The sequence below is a fragment of the Triticum dicoccoides genome, chromosome 4B, assembly GCF_002162155.2.
Source record: "Triticum dicoccoides isolate Atlit2015 ecotype Zavitan chromosome 4B, WEW_v2.0, whole genome shotgun sequence".
Classification (NCBI taxonomy): Eukaryota; Viridiplantae; Streptophyta; class Magnoliopsida; order Poales; family Poaceae; genus Triticum; species Triticum dicoccoides.
This window is the reverse complement of record NC_041387.1, coordinates 396,241,070-396,266,146: the sequence shown is the minus strand read 5'-3', so window position 1 is coordinate 396,266,146 and position 25,077 is coordinate 396,241,070. Positions and strand designations below refer to the sequence as shown.

At 42.4% G+C, this 25,077-nt stretch overlaps 3 protein-coding genes across 5 annotated transcripts; 2 read left to right on the top strand and 1 right to left on the bottom strand.

The window, feature by feature from the left end:
- Nucleotides 1-6,894: 6,894 nt before the first annotated feature.
- Nucleotides 6,895-14,970, top strand: LOC119296298 (protein SEMI-ROLLED LEAF 2). Of its 3 annotated transcripts, none has more exons than XM_037574703.1 (20): nucleotides 6,895-7,160; nucleotides 7,263-7,423; nucleotides 7,704-7,778; nucleotides 7,888-8,003; nucleotides 8,119-8,230; nucleotides 8,375-8,497; nucleotides 8,606-8,653; nucleotides 9,080-9,282; nucleotides 9,845-10,041; nucleotides 10,450-10,730; nucleotides 10,909-11,058; nucleotides 11,267-11,665; nucleotides 11,919-12,068; nucleotides 12,314-12,389; nucleotides 12,478-12,599; nucleotides 13,205-13,396; nucleotides 13,540-13,680; nucleotides 13,804-13,938; nucleotides 14,288-14,488; nucleotides 14,564-14,970. In XM_037574703.1, exons 2-20 carry the CDS (start codon nucleotides 7,289-7,291, stop codon nucleotides 14,687-14,689), a joined length of 2,982 nt encoding a protein of 993 aa, XP_037430600.1. In that variant the 5' UTR covers nucleotides 6,895-7,160; nucleotides 7,263-7,288; the 3' UTR covers nucleotides 14,690-14,970. The 3 variants fall into 3 exon arrangements, with proteins under 3 accessions (XP_037430600.1, XP_037430598.1, XP_037430599.1); XM_037574701.1 differs by having other exon boundaries at nucleotides 12,475-12,599; XM_037574702.1 differs by having other exon boundaries at nucleotides 6,896-7,160; nucleotides 11,270-11,665; nucleotides 12,475-12,599.
- Nucleotides 14,971-15,826: 856 nt separating this feature from the next.
- On the top strand, nucleotides 15,827-19,586 carry LOC119296296 (ATP-dependent Clp protease proteolytic subunit 5, chloroplastic-like). The gene is made up of 9 exons (XM_037574700.1): nucleotides 15,827-16,035; nucleotides 16,112-16,207; nucleotides 16,429-16,549; nucleotides 16,655-16,747; nucleotides 17,713-17,758; nucleotides 17,833-17,905; nucleotides 18,774-18,808; nucleotides 18,895-18,983; nucleotides 19,178-19,586. The coding sequence occupies exons 1-9, from the start codon at nucleotides 15,938-15,940 to the stop codon at nucleotides 19,373-19,375; spliced, it is 849 nt and encodes a 282-aa protein (XP_037430597.1). The 5' UTR covers nucleotides 15,827-15,937; the 3' UTR covers nucleotides 19,376-19,586.
- Nucleotides 19,587-21,820: 2,234 nt separating this feature from the next.
- LOC119296295 (ubiquitin-conjugating enzyme E2 32-like) lies at nucleotides 21,821-25,071 on the bottom strand. Its single transcript, XM_037574699.1, has 5 exons — nucleotides 24,875-25,071; nucleotides 24,393-24,524; nucleotides 24,200-24,284; nucleotides 22,601-22,764; nucleotides 21,821-22,520 (listed from the first exon to the last, which is right to left on the bottom strand). Exons 1-5 carry the CDS (start codon nucleotides 24,986-24,988, stop codon nucleotides 22,098-22,100), a joined length of 918 nt encoding a protein of 305 aa, XP_037430596.1. The 5' UTR covers nucleotides 24,989-25,071; the 3' UTR covers nucleotides 21,821-22,097.
- Nucleotides 25,072-25,077: the final 6 nt, after the last annotated feature.

Here is a 25,077-nt window from a genome sequence, read left to right as displayed (position 1 = left end):
TTCATATCCGATCTTGGTGTCGTACCTAGTGCATCGGGTCCAATGAAAATCTTTTGTGACAATACTGGTGCAATTGCCTTGGCAAAGGGAATCCAGATTTCACAAGAGAACCAAGCACATCAAGAGACGATTCAATTCCATCCATCATCAAGTGTCGGAGGGGGACATAGAGATTTGCAAGATACATACATATCTGAATGTTACAGACCCGTCGACTAAGCCTCTTCCACGAGCAAAACATGATCAACACCAAAACTCCATGGGTGTTAGAATCATTACTTTGTAATCTAGATTATTGACTCTACTGCAAGTGGGAGACTGAAGGAAATATGCCCTAGAGGCAATAATAAAGTTATTATTTATTTCCTTATTTCATGATAAATGTTTATTATTCATGCTAGAGTTGTATTAACCGGAAACTTAGTACATGTGTGAATACATAGACAAAACATATTGTCCCTAGTATGCATCTACTTGACTAGCTCGTTAATCAAAGATGGTTATGTTTCCTAACCATAGGCATGTGTTGTCATTTGATGAACGGGATCACATCATTAGGAGAATGATGTGATGGACATGACCCATCCGTTAGCTTAGCATTATGATCGTTACAGTTTCATTGCTACTGCTCTCTTCATGACTTATACATGTTCCTCAGACTATGAGATTGTGCAACTCCCGAATTCCGAGGAACACCTTGTGTGCTATCAAACGTCTCAACATAAATGGATGATTATAAAGATGCTCTACAGGTGTCTCCGAAGGTGTTTGTTGGGTTGGCATAGATCGAGATTAGGATTTTTCACTCCGTGTTTCGGAGAGATATCTCTGGGCCCTCTCGGTAATGCTCATCATTATAAGACTTGCAAGCAATGTGACTAATGAGTTAGTTGCGGGATGAAGTATTATGAAACAAGTAAAGAGACTTGCCGGTAACGAGATTAAACTAGGTATGACGATACCGACGATCGAATCTCGGGCAAGTACATACCGATGACAAAGGGAACAATGTATGTTGTTATGTGGTTTGACCGATAAAGATCTTCATAGAATATGTAGGATCCAATATGAGAATCTAGGTTCCGCTATTGGTTATTGACCAGAGATGTGTCTCGGTCATGTCTACATAGTTCTCGAACCCGTAGGGTCCGCACGCTTAACGTTCGATGACGATATGTATTATGAGTTATGTGTTTCTGATGACCGAAGTTCGTTCGAAGTCCTGGATGAGATCACGGACGTGACGAGGAGTCTCGAAATGGTCGAGATATAAAGATTGATATATTGGACGGCTATATTCGGACACCAGAAGTGTTCCGGAAAGTTTTCGGGTAAAATCAGAGTGCCGGAGGGGTTACCGGAACCCCCCGGGGGAACTAGTGGGCCACATGGGCTTTGGTGGAGAGAGAGAGGGGCGGCCAAGGCAGGCCCCCTGGGTCCGAATTGGACTAGGGAAGGGGGTGGTGCCCCCCTTTCCTTCTTCCTCTCCTTCTCCTTCCTTCCCCCTCTTTCCCTCTTGGTGGAATCCTAGTAGGACTAGTAGTCCTAGTAGGCCTCCCCTATTGGGGCGCCCCCTAGGGGTCGGTCGGCCTCCCCCTTGATCCTTTATATACGGGGCAGGGGGCACCCTAGAACACACAAGTTTCTCTCCCAACTGTGTGCGGTGCCCCTCTCCACAGTTACACACCTCGATCATACCATCATAGTGCTTAGGCGAAGCCCCACGTCGGTAGCATCATCATCACCATCGCCACGCCATCATGCTGACGAAACTCACCCTCGTCCTCAACTGAATCAAGAGCATGAGGGACGTCATCGAGCTGAACGTGTGCTGAACGCGAAGGTGTCGTGCGTTCGGTACTTGATCGGTTGGATCATGAAGAAGTTCGACTACATCAACCGCGTTATTGAAACGCTTCCGCTTTCGGTCTACGGGGGTACGTGGACACACTCTCCCCTTTCGTTGTTATGCATCACTAGATAGATCTTGCGTGATCATAGGATTTTTTTTTGAAATTACTACGTTCCCCAACAGTAACTATCAGTAGCGTTTTCTGCAAGAAGCGCTACTACTAAGTAGCTATAGAAGTAGCGTGGGTAACCAATGCTACTGCTAACCTTTAGTTGTAGCGCCGTAGTAGTAGCGTGGTTCCCCGCGCTACTGCTAGGCCAAAAACCAGCGGTACTGCTAGGAAATGGTCTAGGTTTAAAAATACCTCTATACGCGTTATTACAAAAACTGTTCCTACCAACCAAATTCACACCCATAGATTCATTATTATTCTTAATCAAAGTATACAAAGGCATATCATTAGTATCAATGGGAGCACTCTTGCTAGCAATAAATTTCATAAGTTCATTAATCTTTCCACTCAAAGTATTAATTTCTTCAATATCATGCACTTTTACTAGTAGAGGATCTTTCGGTATGCCATTGAGAGTAATTTGCCATGATATTATCTAGGAGTTTAGTAGCTTCTCCTAATGTGATTTCCAAAAAAGTACCACCCGCATCGAAATCTAAAAGATTTTTAGATGCAAAATTCAATCCAGCATATTTTTTTGTATGATCACCCATAAAATTAAACCATGAGTAGGGCAATTTCTTACCATTAATTTCATCCTCTCCCATGAGTGTAACATGTTCATGATCAAGTTGCTTAAAATTCATTATATCGTTCCTAAGAGAGACTATCTTAGCAGGAGGAAAAAAACTTGGAAATAAAGTATCCTTACACTTATTCCATGAATCAATGCTATCTTTAGGCAAGGATGAAAACCAAGTTTTAGCACGATCTCGTAGTGAGAACGGAAATAGCTTCAATTTAACAATATGATTATCCACATCTTTTTTTTGCATATCACACAATTCAACGAAATTATTAAGATGGGATGCAACATCTTTGTTAGGACTATCAGAAAATTGTTCTTTTATAACAAGATTCAACAAAGCGGCATTAATTTCATAAGATTCTGCACTAGTGGCGGGGGCAATGGGAGTACTAATAAAATCATCATTATTAGTGTTGTAAAAATCACACAACTTAGTATTTTGTTGAGGCATCATGACAGAGCAAGCAATCTAGCACAGAAGCAGACAAAAAGCAAACGAAAAAGCAAACAAAAAGAAGGCAAATATGTTTGTATTTTTCTGAAAACATTTTAGAAGTGGGGGAGAGGAAAACAAGAGGCAAATGACAAATAATGTAAATGCAAGAGATGAGAGTTTATGCTGGGTACTTGGTAGGCTTGATGTAGACCCTCCCCGGCAATGGTGCTAGAATTCTTCCTACTACTTCTTGAGCTTGCGTTTGTTTTCCCCTTGAAGAGGAAAGGGTGATGCAACAAAGTAGAGATAAGTATTTTCCTCAGTTGAGAACCAAGGTATCAATCCAGTAGGAGGAACACATAAGTCACCAATGATTGCACCTACACAAACAAATGAATACTTGCACCCAACGCGACAAAGGGATTGTCAATCCCTTTACGGTTACTTGCAAGGATGAGATTTGATATGATAGTTATAAAATATAAGTAAAAGTGCAAATAAGATAAAGGTAAATAAATTGCAACAAGCTATTTTTGGGTTTTTGGTTTTATAGATCTGAAAATAATATGGTAAAAGATAGACTCGGGGCCATAGTTTTCACTAGAGGCTTCTCTCTTGAAAGAAATCATATGGTGGGAAAGCAAATTACTATTGAGCAATTTATAGAAAAGCAAATAATTATGACAACATCTGAGGCAATAATCATGTACATAGGCATCACGTCTGTGGCAAGTAGACCGACTCCTGCCTGCATCTACTACTATTACTCCACACATCGACAACTATCCAGCATGCATCTAGTGTATTAAGTTAACAAGAATGGAGTAACACCTTAAGGAAGATGACATGCTGTAGAGGAATAGATCCAATCAATATGAACAAAACCCATCTTTTTTATCCTTTGTGGCAACAATACAAATACGTGTCATGTCCCCTTCTGTCACTGGGAATAAGCACCGAAAGATCGAACCCACTACAAAGCACCTCTCCCATTGCAGGAAAAATCAATCTAGTTGGCCAAACCAAATCAATAGATCAGAGAGAAATACAAAGTTATCTTGATCATGCATAAAAGAGTTTAGAGAAGACTCAAATAATATTCATACATAATCCGATCATAAACCCACAATTCATAGGATCTCAACAAACACACGCAAAAGAAGATTACATCAAATAAATCTCCAAAAACATCAAGGAGAACATTGTATTGAAGATCAAAGAGAGAGAGAGAGGAAGTCATCTAACTACTAGCTATGGACCCGTAGGTTAAACTACTCACACATCATCGGAAGGGTAACAAGGCTGATGTAGAAGCCCTCCATGATCGAATCCCCCTTCGGAGGAGTACCAAAAAAGGCCCCAAGATGGGATCTCACGAGGATAGAAACTTGCGGCGGCGGAAAAGTATTTTTGGTGTGCCCTCTGGTCTACGGAGAATATTTGGGTATTTATAGAAGAAGAATTAGGGCTAGAGGTGCCACAGGGGGGTCACAAGCCCGGGGGCGCGCCCTCCGAGCTTGTCGTGGCCTCGTGGCTCTCCTGGCCTCCTTCTGAAGCTTCCAGGGTGTCCAAGAAAAATCGTCAAAAAGGTTCGTTCTGTTTGGACTCCGTTTGGTATTGATTTTCTGTAAACACAAAAACAAGGAAAAAACAACAATTGGCACCGGGCACTAGGTTAATAGGTTATTCCCAAAAATGATATAAAATAGCATCATAATGCATATAAACCATCCAAGATTGATAATATAATAGCATAGAACAATAAAAAAATATAGATACGTTGAAGACGTATCAGAGCATCTTGTACCATGTGACCTCACACACCATGGCGACGACAAACGGGGGAAGAAAATAGGAAAATATGGGGCAACTAGTTTTGTTCATCGCCCCCCGACTTCAATAGGTGTTAGTAGGCTCCTTGGGCGGTGCACCGACCAACATGCCTTGAATGTGGGCAGGAAACTAGTGAGCTCTGGTGTGGTGGGTTTAGACTGTCAATCTGACGTGACAAATGCGTCCGAGCTGCCTCAAATCCTTTCCACACATGAATTGAGTTTGGGGGTGCAGACAACTTAGATATTAGACATATGAATTAGGAATGAGGCCTGGCTGAATACATTTATGGGCCTTGTCCAAACTGTTAGAGCATCTATGACCGGACCCCTCATATTGCCCCTACACGTCAGATGGCCTGGTCAGTGACCGATCACTTTTTTGAGACCCAACCGAACCTCTCAAACTAGCCCTATGCGTCCGAGCTATCCGGCACCCCCATACTCAACCCATATGTGGGGCGAATATAAGGAGGCTCGGACGCGTCCGTCACATCAGCTCTGACCCACCTTGTCCCATAGATACTCCATCTGGAGCAAACCCTAGTCAAAGTCCACACCCTCGACAACTGTGCTTCATTTCCACTTCTCGTCTCCTCCTTTCCCCTCTCCTCCACCATGTCTGGCTCCGCCAACCAATCCGACAGCGCATCCGACAGTGAGTCTGGTCCCCTCGACTGGGAAGGGTTCTTGAAGGAGGACTGAAGAAATAAAGGGTGAACTCATATATAGTGCCAAATTTGAAAATCGTGATTGTAGATGCTCTTACTTGGAACAAATGGGACGGAATGAGTATCTAATTCCATTGAAGATGCTCTAACCTATCTCTTCTATACATATAGTAGTAGTACTTAAATAGCTGCTACGCGTCGACCGGTGGATCTTCTAAGAAGATCTGCCGCCTCGCGAGCCGTGGGATCTGACACAATCAAGAGGCCGAATGTCTTACTTTATTTTGCAACAGAGGTCTTGTTGCGGAAACATTTACAATGGAGGTTATGTTGTAGTTTTTTTGCAACATAGGTTATGTTGCGGGGTTTTTTTGCAACATAGATCGGGTTGCAGAATGTTTTTCCTGTCTTCACTTTTTTTGCAACAATGGTGATGTGGTGGTAGAACTTTTGCAACATATGTAATGTTGCAGAAAATTTTAAAACTGAAAATGTGCAAAAACATCGGTGTTGTTTCCTGCATCGAGCGCATCGCCGCTGGCCTCAGCAGAGCAATAGTGCCGCCGCTCCCGCTGTTTCAGAAGCACGACGGGGAGAACCACCACTGGCGACCGCCACCACCTAGCACTTATGCCGGCTACAAGAGCAGAGAGAAAGGTACCTCTCGATCCGTACAGAGGCCGGCCACAGCCGGCGGAAATCCCACCATTGTCGCCGCCGCAGGAGGTCTGCCCGGGTTGCCTCGTAGGCCTACACCGCCGCCCTCCCTAGTCCCAGCTGCCGACACCCTCCATAGTCCCAGCCGTTGCAGGATCTAACTCTGGTCGGTTTGCAACAAGGGGCTAGTTGCATAACCCTTTATGAAGCAATGGACGAGTTGCAGAACGTTGACACAGAGGGGCTGGTTCCTGACCATCTGATTAATAGCCCATCCAATGAACACGGAGGTGGCGGACGCTCGCGCAGGATCGGTCAGTTGAAAAGAATTATTTTCCACTTAAATAAGGCTAGTCCCTATTTTATGTTAGACAGAGATTAATTAAGAAGAGAGTTATGACTTTGTCTTATACGGTGGTTAATTAAGAAGAGAGATTCTGATAAAGTCACCACTAGCCATATGTGGTTAAAAAACAAAGCATATTAAATGATAGATAACCCTCCATTGTTAAGAATCCTATCTTCCTGAAGAAGCCTCGGATACAATCGAAATCCAAACCCAACGCCTGCCTTGCCATGTGCGTCACTGTGTGTACTTTTGGGCAGGCTGGCGGGTGGGCGTGGAAAGCCGTCGTCAATCCTCGCCGAGCACAGGAGAAAAGGCTGCTCCAACTGGCCCTGCCACCGAGGCCGCGGTCACGTGAAGCCCCTCTTCTGCCCTTCCTCCTCTTTCCCCACTCCCCCCCAACACACCAAAATTTCCCCTTCGCTCGTCTCCGCCATGCCTTGGACTCTCCTGACCTAGCTAGCCGTGCCGTGCCCCACAACCCCTCCGCCTCTCCTGCGCGCGTCGCCGCCGTCGCCATTACCCTTCTTCCTCGTCGCGGCATCGCGTTCCTCCACCCCGTCCGCAACCTCCGCCCGTTTGTTTGGTTTGGAGGTAACTTGGAGGTATGTTTCCGTCCAGCGATTAGTTAAGGAATCCCACTGACCTCCACAATGCGAACGCGGCACGCCGTCTAGATCCGCCACTGACCCAGCCGGTTGCTCCAGCCTCCAGCCTCCGCGGGCCGCCGAAGATGGGCTTCATGGGGGCGAAGCTGTTCCCGTCGTGCGAGAGCATGTGCGTCTGCTGCCCGGCGCTGCGCCCAAGCTCGCGCCGCCCCGTCAAGCGGTACAAGAAGCTGCTCGCTGAGATATTTCCCAAGACGCCTGTAAGTGCTCGCTTCTCGCTATTGTTGGCCGGCCTGGTTGGTTGCTGCTGCGGTCGTTGGATATGCTGTGCTGTGCTGTCTTCGATCTATAAGTGGAGTAATCCACATGTTCCACAGAACATGGCCATGTCACATGGTTATCTTCTGCCACTGTGTAATTGTTTTTTGCAGAATGCAGCTTCCGCTGTTACTTGCAAAGGACACACTAATGCTCACACATACTTGATACTTCAGTATTAGGGCCGTATAGTTGCTCATAGAATAGAGTTTACCTTTGCAGGAGGGTCCCCCAAACGAGAGGAAAATCATGAAGTTATGCGAGTATGCTGCCAAGAATCCCCTGCGCATTCCAAAGGCATGTGACCTTTGCATCATGCTTTCTCACATTTCATTGCTAAAGTATTCTTTAGGGGTCTTTGGTTAATCAATATTCATTAGGTTTCCCTTCACTGCATGCTTGTCAGATTGCCAAGTTTCTGGAACAGAGGAGTCGCAAGGAACTGCGTGCTGCTCATTTGAACTATGTCAAGATAATCACTGAAGCATACAGCAAGCTACTCTTCATTTGTAAGGAGCAGATGTAAGTTTCTGAAACTCTTGGCTGCCACTCACTTTTTCTATTCGAAAATGTTAATGGTTTCCGATGAAGCTTCGTGGCTAAAAAGTTATGTTACTGTGTGCATGTGATGGTATAGGGCATATTTTGCCATCAGCCTGGTGAACGTCCTTACCGACCTTCTGGAAAGCAAGCAGGAGAACATTCATATCCTTGGATGTCAAACTTTAGCAAGGTTTATTTACAGCCAGGTGGGGCATTATGATGGATCAGACATGCTTAGAGTTATAAACATTGCATTTCGATCTGTTCCTCCTAATCATGAAAGGCTACTACTCGAGTCACTTTATTTTCTTTAGTTATGTATGACATTCACTATGTTGTCACATTCACAGGTAGACAACACATATGCACGAAATATTGAGAGCTTGGTCCACAAAGTGTGCACACTTTCACGGCAACAGGGAGTGGAGCATAGTCTTCTGCGGGCAGCAAGCCTACAGTGTCTCTCAGCAATGGTAAATGTGGCTTTGCAGCTCTCTTTCTTCATTTCTGTTATCTTCTTCACATTTCCAGGTAATTTGTTTGAATGTCCAGTTCAGTTAACTATTGTAATACTCGTGCAGATCTGGTTTATGAAGGAACATTCGTACATATTTGCTGATTTTGATGAGGTAACTACAATCAGTTCTTTTAGTTGCATTGCTTCATTGATCATTACTTGCGGCTGTGGAGAATCAAAGGAGACTAAGCTTGTTTCTTGGACAGTAGAGTTCCAAATCGCTCAACCTGGTTGCTTGCTTAGTTGCTCGTTTGGACCAGGTTATTACCAATAGAATGCTTGTGTGGTCATAAAGAACACCATTATTTATCTTGTCTTCTGCAGACTGCAAATGTTGTTGACTTATCCAGTTTTTTAATGATTTCTGTTTCGACTTCTAGTAAAATGGTTATATCATGGCACATAAGAATTCCGTTATGGTTTCTCTATTTCTTTCGGGGAGTTTACACTTTGTGTACTGTTTTGTTGATAAGCTCTTGAAGAACTTTTGTTTCTCAAGTTTAATGCAATGATGGATGTTCTCTCTTTGACGTGACAGATGGTGCAGTCGGTCTTGGAAAATTACAGGATGGATGGAACTGCTGGTGGTGATGATGACAGGCATGCATCACAGCATAACTGGGTTGATGAAATAGTCAGGCGTGAGGGAAGAGCTGGTTTAGGTGGAGGTAATGATGTAAATTTCTGTGGTGCAACAACTACTAGACTGCGATCAACAAGAGACTCTTCAGCACTGACCAGGTGAAGTGTCATTCTCATTTATATATACTCGCTATAGCACTTTTTCTTTTCCCTAAATTTTGTGCAGAAAAAAATGCATGCTGTTGCATATCATACACACTTTTACTGCATTGCAACCTTTCAGTTCATTTTAGTTCTGTATGGTGTCTAGCAATAGTGTATGTCATTCCTTTTCATACTTTGAAGGGTACATACATGCTAGAAGCCTATAACTGAGGTTCAGATACGACACTTAAAAGTGTAGGTGTCTTTCAACTTCTATTGACAACTTATTTGTGTGGCTAATGTGACCTTGCTATCAAGTACATGCACATTGCACTGGAGATGCAGAAAAAGAGCACGAAAATATGGAAGGAAATTTCCTTTTGAAGCATAGCAGATTATAATATAAATAAGTCAAGTATGTTTTTTCACTGGTTAATCCATCAATCAAGGGATGAATGGGAAGGCCTTGAGAATGACCGTCCAACCTATATTTTGTGACATGTTTGATGCTGCTTCTTTTTAATATTCGAGCTCAGATGAACCCAACATATTATGATTCATTTGAATGACTATGCAGGGAGGAGCGTGAATCTCCAGAAGTATGGTCCCATATTTGTGTTCAGAAGCTTGCAGAACTGGCCAAAGAGAGTACAACTATGCGGCGCATCCTTGATCCAATGCTTTCTTACTTTGATATGAAGAAACAGTGGGCTCCTAGGCATGGATTAGCTTTGCTTGTCTTGTCTGATATGTCTTATCTAGAGAAGAGTTCAGGTAAATTTTTGTTCCCAAGAAGATTTTGAATTTTGAACTATCAAAATAGTAAAAATACGTAGGTCATGTTATGCTATATATGAGCTTTGTATTTATTCTTCTAATTACATGGCATGCTATGAAGATCCTTGTCTTTCTAGTAATAGAGAAAGTGTCGACAATTTTCTTGCTGCTCCATACTTCCAATCTATTTAGTTATCTTTGAGCAAACACTTTGTTTGGCGTTTTCAATTCTTGAATGCATTATAAGTCTTCTTATATTGCTGTGATTGCTCGTTTCTGGGTTGATCGTGGCCCATTTTCTGACGGAATACATTTGCAGTCCACAGTGCACTTTCCTTTCCTGTTTGCAACATATTTAAGGGGTTTCCTTGTCTGCTGAAGTGCTAATACATTTGTTTCTCATAGGCAACGAACAATTGATTTTGACTGTTGTCATCCGTCATCTGGACCACAAGAATATTTTGCATTGTCCTCAGACTAAATCTGATATTATTCAGACAGCAACATCTTTGGCACGACAGCTGCGATCACGAGGAGTTGCTCCTGAACTTGCAGTAGCAGGTGACTTGTGCAGGCACTTGAGGAAAACGCTAGAGGCCATGGAGTCAGCCAGTGTTGAAGAGTTGAGCTTGAATGAGTCTCTTCAAAATTTCCTGGAGGGCTGTCTTGTTGAAGTCGTAAGAGGAGTATGTCCCACACTATTCCAGTTACACGCTAACATTTGTTAACTGCCATGGATGTTTTTAGTGCATCTTTCTTAGAAATTTGCAACTGCGAGAGCTTTGACGCTAAAGAGTTACACTAGTATATAGTTTTATACATACATTTCCTTCACTTTTGTTAATTTTTTGGAACTTCTTATAGGTTAAAGATGTGCGGCCACTTTATGACATGATGGCAATTACATTGGAGAATTTGCCTTCTATTCCTGCTGTTGCTAGAGCAACTATTGGAAGTTTGCTGATACTTTGCCACATAATCTCTTTGACATCAGTATCTTCGGACGCTCCTATGGTCAGTTCTGAATTTATACTATGCACTCATCAAATATTTTCTAAATTAAGAAAGAGTGATGTGATGAAGTTCAGAAACTGTATATTCTCTTCTTCACATCAAATAATTTATTGCACTGCATGCTGTTCATCGTTGGCAGAATTCTACTCCGTGATCAGTTGGCTACTTCTGCCATTCTTTGCTTAGTTTTTAATCTAACTCTTCTTAGCAGGTGTTTCCGGAAGCACTCCTCCAGCAGATATTGAGATCCATGGTACATCCAGATGCAGACACTCGTGTGGGGGCGCACCACATATTTTCTGCTGTAATTGTCCGAGGCCCAAGCCATCAGAGGGGTGATTCAGAGTACCTATTTGCAACAAAGAAGTGTCAATCTCGATCACCATCAGTGTTTGCTTCAGCTACTGCTCTACTTGAGAAGTTAAGGAGAGAGAAAGAATGCTTAGGTTCAGATAAGCCTGGACATATGATGCATGATGATGGGAAGGAAAGGAACACCCATGAAGAGGATAATAAGAATGTTTGGGCACGAAAAAGCCCGGCTTATTTTTCAAAGTTGGTCTTCTCTTTCGTCGATCGATGGGCAACACTAGCTAGTTCTGCTGAGGTAACCCAGTCCTGCCCCATCCCCCCTCACCTCTGCGAGGGCCCTTGTTTTGTTGCGATGTATTACCTCCGCTCCATATTAGTTGACGCTCAGATGTATCTAGACGTAATTCAGTGGTACATACATCCGTTTGGGCGTCAACTAATATGGAACGGAGGGAGTATATATTTTTGGGTCTGGTTGGATCACTTAGAGGGATACACAACTCATTATTCATGATTACTGAAGAAAAAACTTTTGACCCATCTTCCAGGAAACCAAAATCGTCCTGTTAACTGAAGATCAAACAAATCAATTGCTGTCTGCATTTTGGATACAGGCCAATCAGACCGATAACACTCCTTTTAATTATGAGGCCATTGGTCATTCATACAGCCTCACTGTTCTTTCTTCCCGCCTTAAGGTACGAGTTCCTTTTTAAACTGTATCTTTGAAGTTTTCAAGTATATCCATGAAGAGTTTATCAAGTGGTTCTCATTTTCCTCATTTTTGGATAGCATTTTTTCTTTCATAAAGAGATACCTAGTCATGTCAATGGTCTCATCTTCTCTTTATGCTGCAAGAAATATATCCTTGCATACTATGGAAGGTCGCATTATCTTGGCTAAGTAAATTTCCAATGTTGAAATAGTGGTTTTGGTGCTGCAGAATTCAAGCAACAGTAATAACATTCAGTTCTTCCAGTTGCCTCTGTCCCTCCGAAGTATTGCTTTAACTCCAAGTGGTAGGATCTGCATAATGAAATTTATGATCGCCTGTTTCCTCATCCGCATCATGAAGTTGACTTGTCTTGTATGCAATTTTTCCAGGAGGCCTGCCCCCTTCTTGCCAACGGTCTATTTTTTCCTTAGCAACGAGTATGCTGGCTTTTGCTGGAAAAGTCTGTCATATTGTTGAATTGGCAGAGTTGCTAAGGTGTTTTACCTCATCCAACGTAAGTACTCAGTTGTAGTACAGAAACTATTAAGATACCTCTGTTTTGTTTTTTCATGTGAAACTTCACTTCAGTTTTCTCAAAAGAAGAAGTATTACCTCTAAGGTGTTTTACATTATCTGGTGTAAGTTCTAGTACATATGCTAATAAGATACTCCTATTATGTTTCTATATGTGAAACTGTACTTCAGTTTTATCTAAATAAAAGTATTACTTCTAAGGTACTCCCTTCGTCCCAAAATAAGTGTCGCTGATTATTTTACATTATCTGATGTAAATCCTAAGTTCTAGTACAGATGCTAATATGATACTCCTATTATGTTTCTTTGGTGAAACTTTACTTTGTTGTTTTTTTCCAAAAAAATGTATACTTGCAGTATTTCTTGTGTGCAGCAACGCATGTGTTCGTATTAATGTTCATTGGTGTGCCTCACTTTAATGGTAGCTTTCTTGTTGCCTTCTGTGCCCGTTGCCCAATTATCTCTTCAATAACTTTTGCTTGTTCTACTCCCTCCGTTCATAAATAAGTGACACTATAGCAAATATAAAATTATCTTCAATTTCCTGAACGTTTGCTGAAAACTATGTTATCAATTTTTTCGCAGATTGATTCTTATCTAAGAATTGGTGAAGACTTGCAACTCTATGTAAGGTTGCAATCGGATCTTGGCAGCTATGGTTCTGAAAGCGATCAAGACGTTGCTAGGTCTGTACTTTCTGATTGCAGAAAGAAAGTGGGGATAAATGATCAGCGAGTGCTTGATGTGATTGCCTGTGCACTTTCAAATTTAACAGAGGTTAGTCCTGTGAGAATGGTTCAATTTTGTTGTCTATTTGCTGTTGACACTGCATTTTATAGCCCTAGTGAGATCATATACTGATGCTGTTGAAAGTGAAGGTAACGTACTATTTCCTAATGTTCTTATAACTGCGTTATCAGATGGACAAGGATGCACTGGCGAAGGAGCTCACAGAGATGTTTACTCCTGAAGAAGTTCCCTTGTTTGGTTCAAATTCAGCCCTTGACTGGGCCAACTTTCATGCGCAGGCATTTTCCGATGAATCCCTTTCTTTTGATGAGGTATGCCACTTACACAAAATGGTCCTTACTAATAGCGCAAAATTCGTTTCCTTCTTGTACTGTACGTTGCCATCATTAAAATGTATTTTTACGTCTCCTCATATGTGTCCTTTTGCATTGTAGGAGTGTTCAAGAACATCTTCGGTAGATGGTGGATTGCACGACTCACCAATTACAAATACTGCTAGCTCCACATCCAAGATTACGCTTCCTCATTCTGCTCCCCGTGTCCTGGGTGTTGGTCAGTTGCTTGAATCGGTGAGTACCTGTTGTGAAATTCAGCTGCTGTTGCACACGGTGACACAGTTTACTACTCGTTTTTTGGCTCATAGTTCTTGTGTGGTACCTGTTGTGAAATACATGTCACTCTCCTGAACTGACTGTATTGCCGTGAACCAATTGGCTTCTCTGTTAGGGTGATTTTTTCTTTTTTGAACACCCAATGTTGAATTCCTGGACCCGCCACCGCACGAGCCCCCTTTCACTTGCTACCTCTGTTTCAGTGTTCACATTTTCTTGTGTGGTAAAGCTAGTATAACCACCGCAAAACATTGTTATACCTTGTCTTTGCATTGGGTTCTGAGTAGTAGACTGTTTCTCTGGTCAGGCGCTGCATGTAGCTGGCCAGGTTGCAGGGGCATCCATTTCTACCTCCCCCCTCCCATACGGCACAATGACCAGTCAATGTGAGGCCCTGGGATCGGGCACTAGGAAGAAGCTATCAAGCTGGCTCGTGAATGGCCACAACTCGACTCCAGACAATCCTGTGCCAAGCCTTCCCGCTGCCGATCATTTCATCCTTCCTAAGGTATGAAGATTCTACAAAGCCCAACCGGTTTACTCTGAATCTTGTTTTCACTTTTCACTAACAACATTTGTCCAGGTAAATTCCTGTGGCTTCGAGATGAACCGCACGTCATCAGAGCCGTGCTCCATGGTGAAGCTTCCACCGGCCAGCCCATTCGACAACTTCCTCAAGGCAGCTTATCGCACCCCGCAGGAGATGTGATTACCCTTGCCGTCGGAAGAAGTGCTAGACTGTAGTATCTAAGCTTTGAACACTAGTTTGTCTTAATGACTTGGCCTCCTGGCTGCGAGTAACATGGTATCAGTTGTTGTAGCGTATGTATGACCACGTGTATCTATCTATGTACTAAAACGGTTGTAGCGTGTGTGATCATGTGCACCGCAGTACTAGACGACTGTAACCTAGCGTGTCGTGTCTGTTGTCTGTAGCGAGAAGACTTGTGATCGAGACTAATGCCATGATCTGGGCATCTCTCCATTTCTCGTCCGTGTAGTCTAGAACGAGAAACAACAAAGCAAAATACGCCCGCTGAATCGTGGGACGGTGGGAATCACAGATGTGCAGCATCAGGTATCAGCTACTGCATGTTATATATTTGAGCAGCAGTCATTTTTGTGTATATCCTGAAAACGGGTTACACAAGTGCAATGCTTTAAACATTTCACAATTGTTAAAGGTATGCGCGAGTTTAGGACATGCTTCATTGATGTCTAACTTTTCCGCAACTAATCATGCGCACACAACATGTGGCCAACATACTGACCACAAGAAGCATACGGCTACCCCTCAAAAAAAAAAAAGAAGCATACGGCTGACGAAGTGTGACAAAATCCCAATTGTGGCAATAAACTCAACATGTGTAGAAAGAATTGTAGGCGACTAGCTTTAGTTGACAGCTGACTAAGTAATATTTATTTTTTGTTAGAGCGTGACTAAGATTTAAGGTGAGAGGCTTATTTTTTGGACCGGAATATTTAGCAAACGTTAGATTTTTAGGCAAGGCAAATCGAATGTTTTTCATGGCAAATTATGTTTGCCGAGGGTGGCAAGTTTAGTTGGCGAGCATGGCAGCCAGAAAATTGCCATGCTCGCCAACTAAATTTGTCATCCTCACACCAACATAAATTGCCATGAGGAACGTCAGATTTTTAGCATTTCCCTTTTTTAATTTTTGGGGGAGGGTGAGAGGCTTATTTTTCTTATTTTATTTTATTTTATCCTACAAACGAAATGTACAGTACTATCGATCTCCCGCACAGTGTAAGCCCAGGCCCATAGCTAAACAAGCCCACACTCTTACTGCGACCCGCGTCGTCGGGTCTTCTTTCTTCGCCCACAGTCTCACTGCCATCTTCTAAGCACTCTTCTTCCCGGATAAGAAGCGCAGCCAAAGCCCCCCTCCGCCCAAAACCCCCACCGGCCACCGCGAGCTCTCTCCTCGCCCCGCCCATGGCGACCTCCACCGCCTCCTCCTCCTCTCTCACCGCTCCTCTCCTTGGCCCCAAACCCAGCCCCAATCCGCCCCCCAGATCCCTCCCGCTCCTCAGGTTCCCATCTCTCCCGCACTGTTCCTCCCCGCTTTCCAGTTCCAACCACTCTGCCCTAACCATGTCCGCCTCGCAGGAATCGGAGGTGCGCTCGGTCCGTGGCCGCCTCTGCCGGCGGCGGCGGAGTGGGACTGCACGGGGCTGCTCACAGGCGCGGGATTTGGTCGATCAGGTGAAGTCAATTCCACTCGCTTCTTCCCTTTCGCGCTTCCTGTAGTATCCTGTTAGACTCTGACGATGTATTTCCGTTAGCCCGGTTTCAAAACGAAAAGGTGAAGTCAATTCGTGGCAGCAAGTTTTGCAGTTTCGCGTCGTCTGTTTGGTATGCTGGACGAGGTTCAGTTAGGGATCTATAAGGGTGCTGATGGCGCTGTGTGTGTGTGTGTCTGCCAGGGATGACTTGCTGATGCCTAGGTCGCCCTACTTCCCCGTGGAGGCCGCGGGGCAGGAGCGCGGGCCCTCACCCATGGTGATGGAGCGGTTCGAGAGCGTCGTCAGCCAGCTCTTTCAGCACGTACGGGAATACTGGACTCTGTGAAAAATTGTTTCATCTCCTCTGTAGAGCCATTTTGCGAGTGTAATCTGCGGTGTGTGAACATGTGCACGCGTCCTGCTGCAGAGAATTATCCGATGCGGTGGACCCGTGGAGGATGATATGGCCAATGTCATTGTTGCGCAGCTGCTATACCTAGACGCCGTCGATCCTAACAAGGTAAGTTGTGAAAAATGAAACTCTCTCCTTGTGCGCAATTCCTAATTCCTGTCCCAGATGAATAGTTATCTTGGCAGAAGCTTTTTTATGATCTATTCATCCTAGCCTACTTTGGAATTGCTGATCTGTATATCAATTATCAAAGGATGTAGTATGTTGCTTTAGCTTCAAACACATTATAGGGCATCACACTACACACACGTAAGTGGAACTTGTGCCCTAAGTTGTTATTTCAGGTGAAGTAGAGTGGCACTGTGGTTCTTGGATGCGCTTCCTCTATTAAAGGAAAATCACTTGACTTCGTAGGAAACAGTTCTATTTATCTGGACCCTAGTTTGTCAATACCTATGCGACTAAGGTGCTGGAGTTATCAACTGTTACTGGTACTTTTGTATTGCTGCTACATCATAGTGCTTAGGTTTTGAGCTGCCTAGGTAGGCCTGGAATTGAGTATATATTCTTATGATCTTGTGATGATGGTAAATTCAAACAAATGAATCTCTCTTCCTTCTGTTGCAGTTTCTTATTCCTAGATCAGTAGTTTTCTGGTCAGAAGCTTTACTCTAGAATTGCTGATACGTATCCATTATCAAGGGAAGTAATAGCATGTTGCTGCTTTATCTTCAACACATTATAGGGCCTTCTTGCACCATCAGCGGAACTTGTAAACTAAGCCAAGTTATTTCTGGATGTAAAATAGAGTGTGACACTCTAGTTCTTGGATGTGTTTCCTCTATTAAGGAAACTACTTGATGTTGTAAAATAGAGAGGCTTCATTCTGCTTTTCAAGGAATGCGGCGGAAAAATCTCTGGAATTTATCTGGATATCTTTCCTACTAGAATTTATTTGTTAAAACTGTTACTGGTGCTTTTGTATTGCCGCCGTATCTTAGTGCTTAGGTTTTGAGCTGCCTGGGCAGGCCTTAGACTTGGTGATATAATTGGTTCTTGTCAATTTTGTGTAGGATATCATTATGTATGTGAATTCTCCAGGAGGATCGGTGACAGCTGGTAATAACGCACATTCATATTTGTAATCAGTTTATTCTTTCTTAATAACATCAATTTATTTTGTTTCTATTAAGGGATGGCCATATTTGATACAATGAAGCATATCAGGCCTGATGTTTCGACGGTTTGTATCGGACTTGCTGCAAGGTACTCAGTACTGACATCTTTGTGAAATTATTTTATTAGAAAATAGATGATTGGTTCAGATGTAGGATGCTTTATAGTTTGCACATTGCATAAAATCTTTATAATGGGGTTTGATTATTAAAACCAGGGATTCTGTTCCATTTTTCTGGATTTCACCTTTTGAGACAAGTACCTGTCTCTGGGCCTGCCCAGTTTTTTTTTCTTTTGAATTTTTGTTATGCATCTTAATTCTTAAATCATTGATGCATGTTTATTCAGTATAACCTGCCCAGTCTAGGATTTTGGATTGACGAGTCTATCTTTATTGCTGCAAGTAAAATGTTGGTATTTTTGTAATTCTAGATAGCAATTTTTTTTTTGCATGAGTGGATTTTATATCATATATCCTTAATTAAGATGATTAGATTTTCAAATTGTATGATTGTAAAATCTGTCAAGGATGGCAAAATACGAGAGAGCTGCTTCATTGTGCATTTCTCATTGCTGTGGTTTTGTCACTCTGCAAATTTACCTTTTGCAGTATTTAGGTCGTAATAAGCTTGGTCAATATTTACTAGGATACTTATATAATTAAATATGCTGGCAAGGAATATGGATTATTGTATGTAATACAGTTCCTAGTTTTAGGTTTAGCTTAAGTCATAGAACAGTGGTTTGGGTAGAATCAAGAGAGATGATTACCTCCTTAATAAAGAGGAGCTGATTACTTTTTTTCGTGATTACAGTCTCTTGGTAAAACATAATTATTGTCTACAGCTGCAAGTGTAGAACCTTTATTGTTCGTCTCTGGAATATTTTTCCTTTACCTTATTATTTTGTGTTATGTCACATTGATTCTTACACTTTCATTTTCTGTTTCCATTTGCAGTATGGGTGCTTTTCTACTTAGTGGCGGGACGAAAGGTAATATGAGTGACTGCTTACACTAGTACTAGATGTGGTCTACAGCTAGACCGACCTTCGTGCTTCATTGTGTGTACGTAATGCAGGGAAGAGGTACAGCTTACCTAACTCAAGAATAATGATCCACCAGCCTCTTGGAGGAGCCCAAGGACAAGAGACCGACCTTGAGATCCAGGTGAATTACCAAAGTGAAACTATGCCTGCTAATTTTAGACCAGGACAGCATCTCCGTGATGGAGATCTTTATTTTCCCATACATCCTTTGCTGCTTACTTAGTTTTGAGCACCAATGAGCCACTCTTTTGGCTAAGCAGCAAGACATATTGTTGCTTTGCCAGTCCTTTTAATCATGAATTGCATTTCCGTCAGGCCAATGAGATGCTGCACCACAAGGCCAACTTGAACGGATACCTAGCATACCACACTGGGCAGCCCCTGGATAAGATCAATGTAGATACTGACCGTGACTTCTTCATGAGCGCGAAGGAGGCGAAGGAGTATGGCCTTATTGATGGAGTAATCGTGAACCCTCTTAAAGCGCTGCAACCACTTCCAGCTTCCAGTTAGCCATGCCGTGCACAATCTCTGCCGCTCCAAGCATTTTTGTTGTGATCTTCTGGAGCTGTGTTTGTACCACGCTGTTTTCGTTAGTCTGGCTAGATGCTTTTGTAATTTCACGTTCTGAAGCTTTCACAGGTTGTACGGAACAGATGCACTACTAGAATATTCATCGTTTGCGGTAAGATATTTGCACGTGAGTCGACGTTGTTTTTGTTAATTTGACCTTCTTAGGGCTCTCTGCTTGGACACAAATTTTTGTTTGATATGAGGTGAGACTGCGGATCCAACTATTCTTGAAACACACTACTGTTTACGATAAACTCACCGCACAGCAAAGCGGCCAGTTTTGAGTCTCAAAAGAGTGAGTAAATTACACAGAAGTACCACAATTCGGTCATTGGAAGCAGATTGGTAATTTTTACGTGTCAGTATCAACTTTGGGGCGAGACGTTGCAAAAAAGGCTAAAACTGATGTTTATACGTATGACCAGTTGGGCCCGCCTGTCAGGTGCTGGCGTGGCATCTTTTTTACAGAAAACCCCCTTGCTTTATACTTAATCCCATAGATGCCCAATTATTTCGGGAAAAAATGCTCCTATAAGAGCTTGTTTTTTCGTTAGTAATTTCCACCATCGATTTGGACTCGTTTGAAAATTTGCGTCGGTTTGAACGAACAAATAAAAGAAACGAAAATTAAATCCCGCCCAGGATTCGAACCGCCGACCTGCTTTTCCGCAGCGACGCGTGCTAGCCACCCTGGCAGAGCATCGCTCGCGACACAAAGCAGGCGAAGGTCTTTTTATACTAGCTCAGGAACGCTGGGCCGGCCCACCCAGGCCTGCAATTTTTTTTTCGTTTCACACTTACCTGGCGCGCGTGTTGCGGCTCATTCATGGGAGCTCCTAGTCGGCGCTGTTAGGCCGGCCCATTTGTTTTTCCCTTTCTGCCAGAAACTGCAAAAATTATACGCAAGTAACAAGACTTGAACACTAGACCTCACGAACCAATTCCGGGTGCGCCAACCCCTACGCCATGGTAAGACATATGCATATCATCTTCGTCGGCTTCCTTTTATTCTTTCTGCAGCTCGCGAACCTCAGACCCTTCCGCAAACTGTTTTTTTAATCTTTTTTTCTCTTTTTATGTAACGGTTTTGTTCGCCTTCTTTCTTTCCTTTTTTGCTAAATACGTGCACCTTTTGAAAAAAAATCAAAGATTTTTTTTTTCAAAATGCACGAGTTTTTAAAAAATTTGGAAAAAAAATCATTGGTTTTTTTAAAAGTTCATCAAATTTTAAGAAATTTCATCGCATCTAAAAAATGTTCATCAAATTTGAGAAAATTTCATTAAAACTGGAAAAGCTTCATCGAATCTGAGAAAAAGTTCATCCAATCTGAAAAAAATCATCAATTTTGAAAAAAAACATCAGATTTGAAAAAATAGTTCAGCGGATTTCAAAAAAAGTTCATCAAATTTGGAGAAGTTCATCAGATATGAAAAAAAGTTCATCGGATTTCAAAAAAAGTTTGTCAAACTGATTACATAATTTCTTATTTTATACTGAACATTTTTAATGCATGATGAACTTTTCTTTAGAAATGGTGAACATTTTTCTTATAATATGAACGTTGAACATATTTTGAATGCAAATTGAATATTTTTGTAATATATGTTGAAATATTTAGCTCCTTAATAATACTAATATGTAATCGCAAAAAATATATGTATTAATATTCATGATTAAAAAAAACAGTAAACCAGTGTGCAGCCTCGCTGGGCCAACCGCCGGCCCAACGTGTTTGGGCTGGTATAAAAATTGTCTAGCCTGGAGTACGTCGAGAGCGCTGCCGTGGCCGAGTGGCTAGCGCACTGCGCTGCTGAGCCATGGGTCGGCGGTTCGAATCCTGCGCTCGATTCAATTTTGTTGTGTTTCATTTATTCGTTTAAACCGACGCAAATATTCAAATGAGTCCAAATCGGTGGTGAATATTACGAACGAAAAAAAAGGCTCTTATAGGAGCAATTTTTCCGAAATAATTGAGCATTTATGTGATTACGTACAAAGAAAGGGGGTTTTCTACAAAAAACATGCCAGGCGGGCCCAACCGGTCAGTTTCCCCGTCAATACGTATAAACAACAGTTTTAGTCTTTTTTGTAACGTCTCGCCCCAAAGTTGGTATTGACACGTAAAAATTACCAATCTTGATACCAATCTGCTTCCAATGCCCTAATTGTGGTACTTCTGTGCAATTTATTTCAAAAGAGTGTTATGGATCCAAGTCCAAACTGTCATCTGCCCAGCGTGATCTCTTCTGGTTTGGAGAAGCCATCGGCACATGCTACGCTTTTCCTAATTCTGCGGTGAAAGCACTCCCTATTTTTTTTATTAATGAACGAGTCACTTAATCATTTTCAGTTGCTTATATTTTCCTGAAGAAATTCAGCAATTATTTGCAGATAACCAAGAGGCCCTTTCATCCAGAACAAACGTTACAACTTAAGGCACACACGCACACATATAATGAAATATCATGTATTCCATCAGTGCTACATACAGTAGGGTACGGGTAGTACCACCATCTCACTTCCAACTTCATCTATAGCTAGACAACAAACCATTTACATTTCTTAGGGGGTTTATATAAGATATATGGTAAGGATAACATAGCCGCTCAGACGCATAATGCAGGCGCTCCTCTTATATCATCAACTTATGCACAAACCTACCTAAAACTTGCCCTCAATGTAACCAGCCAGACCGTTGATTTTGAAGAACTTCTTTATCACGAGGGCCATGATAGCAAGAGTCAGCCCAAATGCAGCCAGCGTCAGCAATCTGTCATGCTTTGGCTTCTGGATTGTGACGACCGGGTTCTGCGGTGCTGTAACAACTCTCGGACCGCTGTCCCTGGGGATTACATCTGACTGAGCCCTGGCAATGTTTTCTGCAACTTCTGACTCTGACTCAGGGTTTGGAAGGTCAGTATTATTAGCAGAACCAGAGCTGCTGCCAGAAGTGTTGACACCTTCTGCTGCCTTGACAGCATGTTCACCAGAAGTGTCGGGTGCGGTCTTGTTAGTCTCCTCTTCAGAGCCAATTGTCAACAGTTGAGGAATTGGTGGAGCTTTACTTAGCATTTGCTCATGGATCTGTGTTTGCAACAGTTCTTTGTGTCAAAGAAACAGAATGGGGCGTATGTAAGTTCTTTGAAGTGTGTCTGGAATTTTACCTCGTCAATTACACTTTGGCGTTCTGGGGAGCCGAATTTTGGTGGTGTTTCACGTGATTTGATGGCGAGCGCTCGTTTATCTTCCTTTTTGTAGTCCAGTGAACCCAATGCCCCACCAGGATTTGTTGGCATGAAAGCAATCAATGCTACTAGTGCTGTGCGTACTGCAACACGAATAGTTTTGGCTCAGCTGTGTATACATCATATGAACAAGAAAAACAAAAAGAAGACACATAATTATATAACACACTTTTAACAACCAAGGAAACTAAATTGGTGGAAAAATCATGAAAAATAGTCATTTATCAGTTCACGTATATGGTGATAAGATCCTCCAGAAGGAATAATGGTGAATTCCTATATGTAAAATTAGTAATCATTTAACCTGCTCTGGAGTCAAGACTAGACAATAAATGAAGACATAATTCCTTCCCCAACAAAATGTGAACAAACTTAGAACATAGATATTTTGTGAGACATGTTTGCAATCTAATCTTACAAGTCAGATGTTGCTTGTAATAATCAAGGTGGTTCAGTGATAAGTAGTTCCAAGATTGCTTGTTTCACAACAAATAAGTATACATGACATATGAGGATGAATATGTTCCTCCTTTGGCTTGATTATAGCGCTAAATACCATACCACAGGGCAATCACACAAAGAACCATCTCCTTGGCATCATGGTCATAGTGTACGTAATGTTTTATAGTGTATACTACGAGATGATGTCCATCATATAAAGATACATATGATAGCATGCAATATCCGCAATGTTCATGATATCGGTAACTGGTACCATATGGGTTGGGTGCTGAGTAGGAATAAATCGGCAAATCACCCTATTAACTGAATTTATCGGTAGGTTAACTAGGGCCATATCTATATACCCTAGGCTACATAGCAACATGCAATGTACTAAATGGATAAATATGCTACTGTACACATAATGTAGCAAAGGAAAGTGTTATAAAGCTGCAAATTAAAAACAAAACATTAATGTGTGCTCTAAATTAGATAGATGTGCACATCAGTACATACTATTACTAGATCTACATAGGGGAGATGCTCAGCATCAGCATGGCACAGCGGCTGCATCTACAGATGTAAACTCCTCTCCTCTTACAGCAGTACATACTATTACTAGATCTACAAATGATAAATGTCCAGCATCAGCACAGCAACAGCAGCAGTTTTGGGCCAAAAAAAGTGCTTAACAGGCCCAGCCAGTTAATGGCGCGAATAGGGCCTATTCATATCAAGGAGGGGTCCGAGTAGCGATTAACTGACAGAGATGCCGATTTACTGACCGATATTTGGAATATATCAGGTTCTTGTTTTAAGTTCAAAGGATGGCAGGGCTTATCATAGCAATTAACTTCTTTATATGCTCATTACTAGTCTACTAGACATAGTCGTGTATTAGATAACCAATGAAAAAGGCAACTGTTACATTAAAATAACAATCACATGCCAGATGCCTCTGATATAACATTATAACAGCATTTAAAACATGCTGTAAAACAAACTAACTGCATTTGAGTTGTACTTTATTTTAAGAACTCACTTGAGCAGCCATTTTACAAACAAATGAGCACTCACCACTCCATGATGGCTGCCAATGCTCGGGGTGGTAATTTGATATGCTCAAACATATCTTCTTCTGAATCTCAAATCTTCCACTTGGCTGCAGCACATATATAAAAGGGGAGAAGAGAAAGCAAGATTCATCAACAGCTCATAGACAGCATATGCTCAACTGAGGCAGGGAAATTAGGACACAGCGATTTCAGACCGTGAGCAGCATGAAGGATGGTGGCTTGAACGGGTAGTCTGAGGGCAACTGGATCCTTCCGTGGTAGATTCCTCCCTCAAATTCGCTGTCTCGAGGCCCCAGGATAGCAAATTGCCACTCAAAAATGTCCTCCTACTCGGGCACAGGCATTGTAAATCATATGAGGCTATCAATGTCAACGAAATTGCGGCAATAAGTTAAGCCTAATAACCTATAACAATTTCACGCACACTCAGTTGCTCAAGATGTCTAGAATCTAAGCAATATCTGCCGCTACAAAGGATAGATAATGTTGATGATCAGACTACAATAATTACACGTAATGCAATGAGATCTAGAAGAAAATACAGACACTTCTAAATTTCCGCACCCCGGAAACGCCATTAAAATCAACGCCATCTAACTGATAATCGATTCAGACCTAAAAGACGAGATCGGATAAAACTCAAGGTAAAGGCAGGAGAAGGGATCGGGATTGAAACCTCGAGAGGCAGGGCCATGAAATCGGGGGAAGGATTAGACTGCATCTCCTTCACCTCCTGCAGGATCCGCTTAACCGCCGGGTTACTCCGGTTGAACTTGCCTGCGGCCGCCATCGCCTCCGCCCCAGGAAACCTGTAGACTCGCCGCCGCCGCTTACCGGGGCAAGGATGCGCCTTCGAATTGTGAATTGTAGAGAGGAGAG

Coding starts and splice junctions, on each gene's coding strand:
- LOC119296296 (XM_037574700.1), top strand. CDS start 15,938: ATGGCGACCTCCACCGCCTCCTCCTCCTCTCTCACCGCTCCTCTCCTT. Junction 16,036..16,111: donor AGATCCCTCCCGCTCCTCAG/GTTCCCATCTCT, acceptor TCCGCCTCGCAG/GAATCGGAGGTGCGCTCGGT. Junction 18,809..18,894: donor ACTTAGTGGCGGGACGAAAG/GTAATATGAGTG, acceptor TACGTAATGCAG/GGAAGAGGTACAGCTTACCT.
- LOC119296295 (XM_037574699.1), bottom strand. CDS start 24,988: ATGGCGGCCGCAGGCAAGTTCAACCGGAGTAACCCGGCGGTTAAGCGG. Junction 22,765..24,199: donor TTGGCAGCCATCATGGAGTG/GTGAGTGCTCAT, acceptor TTCGTGTTGCAG/TACGCACAGCACTAGTAGCA. Junction 22,521..22,600: donor GCCAAAGTGTAATTGACGAG/GTAAAATTCCAG, acceptor TTGCAAACACAG/ATCCATGAGCAAATGCTAAG.
- LOC119296298 (XM_037574701.1), top strand. CDS start 7,289: ATGGGCTTCATGGGGGCGAAGCTGTTCCCGTCGTGCGAGAGCATGTGC. Junction 7,424..7,703: donor AGATATTTCCCAAGACGCCT/GTAAGTGCTCGC, acceptor TTACCTTTGCAG/GAGGGTCCCCCAAACGAGAG. Junction 13,397..13,539: donor CACTTTCAAATTTAACAGAG/GTTAGTCCTGTG, acceptor CTGCGTTATCAG/ATGGACAAGGATGCACTGGC.